Source organism: Salvelinus sp. IW2-2015, linkage group LG19, assembly GCF_002910315.2.
Source record: "Salvelinus sp. IW2-2015 linkage group LG19, ASM291031v2, whole genome shotgun sequence".
NCBI classification, from domain to species: domain Eukaryota; kingdom Metazoa; phylum Chordata; class Actinopteri; order Salmoniformes; family Salmonidae; genus Salvelinus; species Salvelinus sp. IW2-2015.
The window spans coordinates 36,265,216-36,268,222 of NC_036859.1; the positions used below are offsets into that span (position 1 = coordinate 36,265,216).

General features: G+C 39.2%; 1 protein-coding gene across 1 annotated transcript in view; it reads right to left on the minus strand.

Annotated features, from left to right (window-relative positions):
• Positions 1-3,007, minus strand: part of LOC111979098 (amyloid beta A4 precursor protein-binding family B member 1-interacting protein) — a 27,263-nt gene that overhangs the window by 2,802 nt on the left and 21,454 nt on the right. Inside the window, exons 9-10 of the mRNA XM_070449051.1 lie at positions 774-1,066; positions 114-244 (exon numbers count right to left, since the gene is read on the minus strand). Of these exons, the coding sequence (XP_070305152.1) occupies positions 114-244; positions 774-1,066 (424 nt within the window). The remainder of the gene's footprint in view (positions 1-113; positions 245-773; positions 1,067-3,007) is intronic.

A 3,007-nucleotide genomic window follows, 5' to 3' on the forward strand; every position in this document is an offset into this window, starting at 1 on the left:
GAAAGGAAAAATAATATGTATTATTCTTAGTGTGTGTGTGTGTGTGGTGTGTGTTGTGTGTGCGTGTGTGTGTGTGTGTGTGTGTGTTTGTGTTTTTGTTGATTGTGTCTCACCTATGTGCCCAGTAGAACGTGTGGGGGGGCTGGAGAGCAGGCACGACTGGTCACATGCAAGAGTGGAGGTGGTGGTTAAGGCTCGTCCCTCACTGCTGCTCTGATAGTTGTGGTACAAGGGTGCTCCCATACTAAACAAAGATAGATACGGGTAGGTAACACACAAAACGTAGGACTCACAGCCCATAACACAATTGGATCTGCTGTACCCCTACTGAACCAACCGTGGCTGAGCCGAGCGTAACTGTGCGGTTCTCATTCACCATAGTTGCTGGAACCGAGCTGGGAGGCAAAGGGGGAAGGGGGGGGGGGGAGGGGAAGAGAGGAGGGGGGAAAAAAGGGGGAGGGAGAACAGGGGGGGAGGGGGGGGGGGGGGAAAGAGGGGGGGAGAAAGAAGTGTGGGGGGTAGAATAATTCAAAAGGAACTAATGAGGCAACACAGTAATGGTGTTTATTCCATGTGTAACTCTGTGTTGTTGTATGTGTCGAATTGCTATGCTTTATCTTGGCCAGGTCGCAGTTGCAAATGAGAACTTGTTCTCAAGTAGCCTACCTGGTTAAATAAAGGTTAAATAAAAATAAATGTAAAAAAGGGTAAGAGTAAAGGGTAAAGAGTAAAGGGTGAAAGTAAAGGGTGAGAGTAAAGGGTAAAGGGTATGAGTAAAAGGTAAGAGTAAAGGGTAAAAGTAAAAGGTAAGAGTAAAGGGTGAGAGTAAAAGGTAAGAGTAAAGGGTAAGAGTAAAGGGTAAGAGTAAAGGGTAAGAGTAAAGGGTAAGAGTAAAAGGTAAGAGTAAAAGGTAAGAGTAAAAGGTAAGAGTAAAGGGTAAGAGTAAAGGGTATGAGTAAAGTCTAACCTTGGCTACTCTGATGGAGTTGACCCAGAGGGAGAGAGTGAGCTCATCGTCACAACACAGGAACCTGATGTACTGGGACTCCTTCTGGATCTGAGGATGCTACAGGGCAAGACCAGAACATATTGTATTTATGGTAATCAACGCACCTACGGCTAAATCTCCCATGCATGCAATATCTGTCAGGAGAGACTGCATTGATGCTTGGATGAAATACGTCTTTGTTCAAGTAGTCCAGTATTTTCTTTTTTTTTAAGTTCATCAAAGAGCCTGCAGGAGGCGACCTATGCTCACATTAGCCGAGCCATAAGATGGAGCTCCATATGTACAACACTAGCAATGGTAAGACCCTTTCTCAATCATGTTAAGAATGCATGAACATTCCCATACACCCTAAATAAATGGTGAGTAAAAAAGAAAACGCCCCCTAATTTGAACCATAACGTTGTTGCCTGTTTTAAATCAAATCCCTTATTTTGAAGATACACTTTTTTTTTCACACCAACTTTTTGCCTCTACAACTTTTTGCCTCTATAACTTTTTGCCTCTAGAAAATAGTGTCCAAAACCAGAGATGGATTCAGCTCGTATGTTGCCATTATAAACCGTGCAAATATAAGCTCAAATGACTTAAATGTAAATGTAAGTTCAAGGTAACAGGAACTCAACTTCCGGTGATGTACCTTTAAAAACAAATCATTGTCAGACATGGTTCTGACCTATTGTAACTGACCTATTGTAACTGACCTATTATAACTGACCTATTGTAACTGACCTATTATAACTGACCTATTGTAACTGGCCTATTATAACTGACCTATTATAACTGACCTATTGTAACTGACCTATTATAACTGACCTATTGTAACTGACCTATTCAATAGGTCAGTTACTAATAGGTCACAGTAGGCAGGTATAGTCCAGTTTACAATAGGTCAGTACAATAGTGTATAAAGGTCAGTTCAAGTATACATAGGTCAGTTTATAATAGGTCAGTTACAATAGGTCAGTTACAATAGGTCAGTTACAATAGGTCAGTTACAATAGGCCAGTTTACAAATAGGTCAGTTATAAATAGGCTACAGTATAATAGGTCAGTTACAATTAGGTCAGTTACAATAGGTCAGTACAATAGGTCAGTTCATAAAAGTAGGTCAGTTATAATAGGTCAGTTAATAATAGGTCAGTTATATCAGTCATAATGGTCAGTTTACTAATAGGTCAGTTACAATAGGCCAGTCAGTTACAATAGGGTCATAGGTCAGTTATAATAGGTTCATTATAAATAAGGTCAGTTACAATAGGTCAGTTACAATAGGTCAGTTACAATAGGTCCAGTTACAATACGGTCAGTTACAATAGGATCAATACAATAGGTCAGTTACAATACGGTCCAGTAAATACAATAGGCCAGTTTACAATAGGGCCCAGTTTGTAAAAGGTCAGTTATAATAGGCCCAGTTACAATAGGCCAGTTATAATAGGTCAGTTTATAAATAGTGGTCCCAGTTATAAATAGGTCAGTTACAATAGGTCAGTTACAATAGGTCAGTTACAATAAAGGTCAGTTTATAATAGGTCAGTTACAATAGGCCAGTCAGTTACAATAGGTCAGTTATAATAGGTCAGGTTACAATAGGTCAGTTATCAATAGGTCAGTTCCAATAGGTCAGTTACAATAGGTCAGTTACAATAGGTCAGTTATACAAATAGGCCAGTTACAAATAGGCCAGTTATAATAGGTCCAGTTTAATAGGTCAGTTAACAATAAGGTCAGTTACTAAGGTCAGTTACAATAGGTCAGTTATAATAGGTCAGTTACAATAGGCCAGTTTACAATAGGCCAGTTACTAATAGGTCAAGATTATAATAGGTCAGTTATAATAGGTCAGTTAACATAGGTCAGTTACTAAGCTAGTCGTTACAATAGGTCAGTTACTAATCAGTCAGTTACAATAGGTCAGTTATAAATAGGTCAGTTACAATAGGGTCATTATAATAGTTCAGCTTATAATAGGCCAGTTACAATGGTTCAAAGTTATAA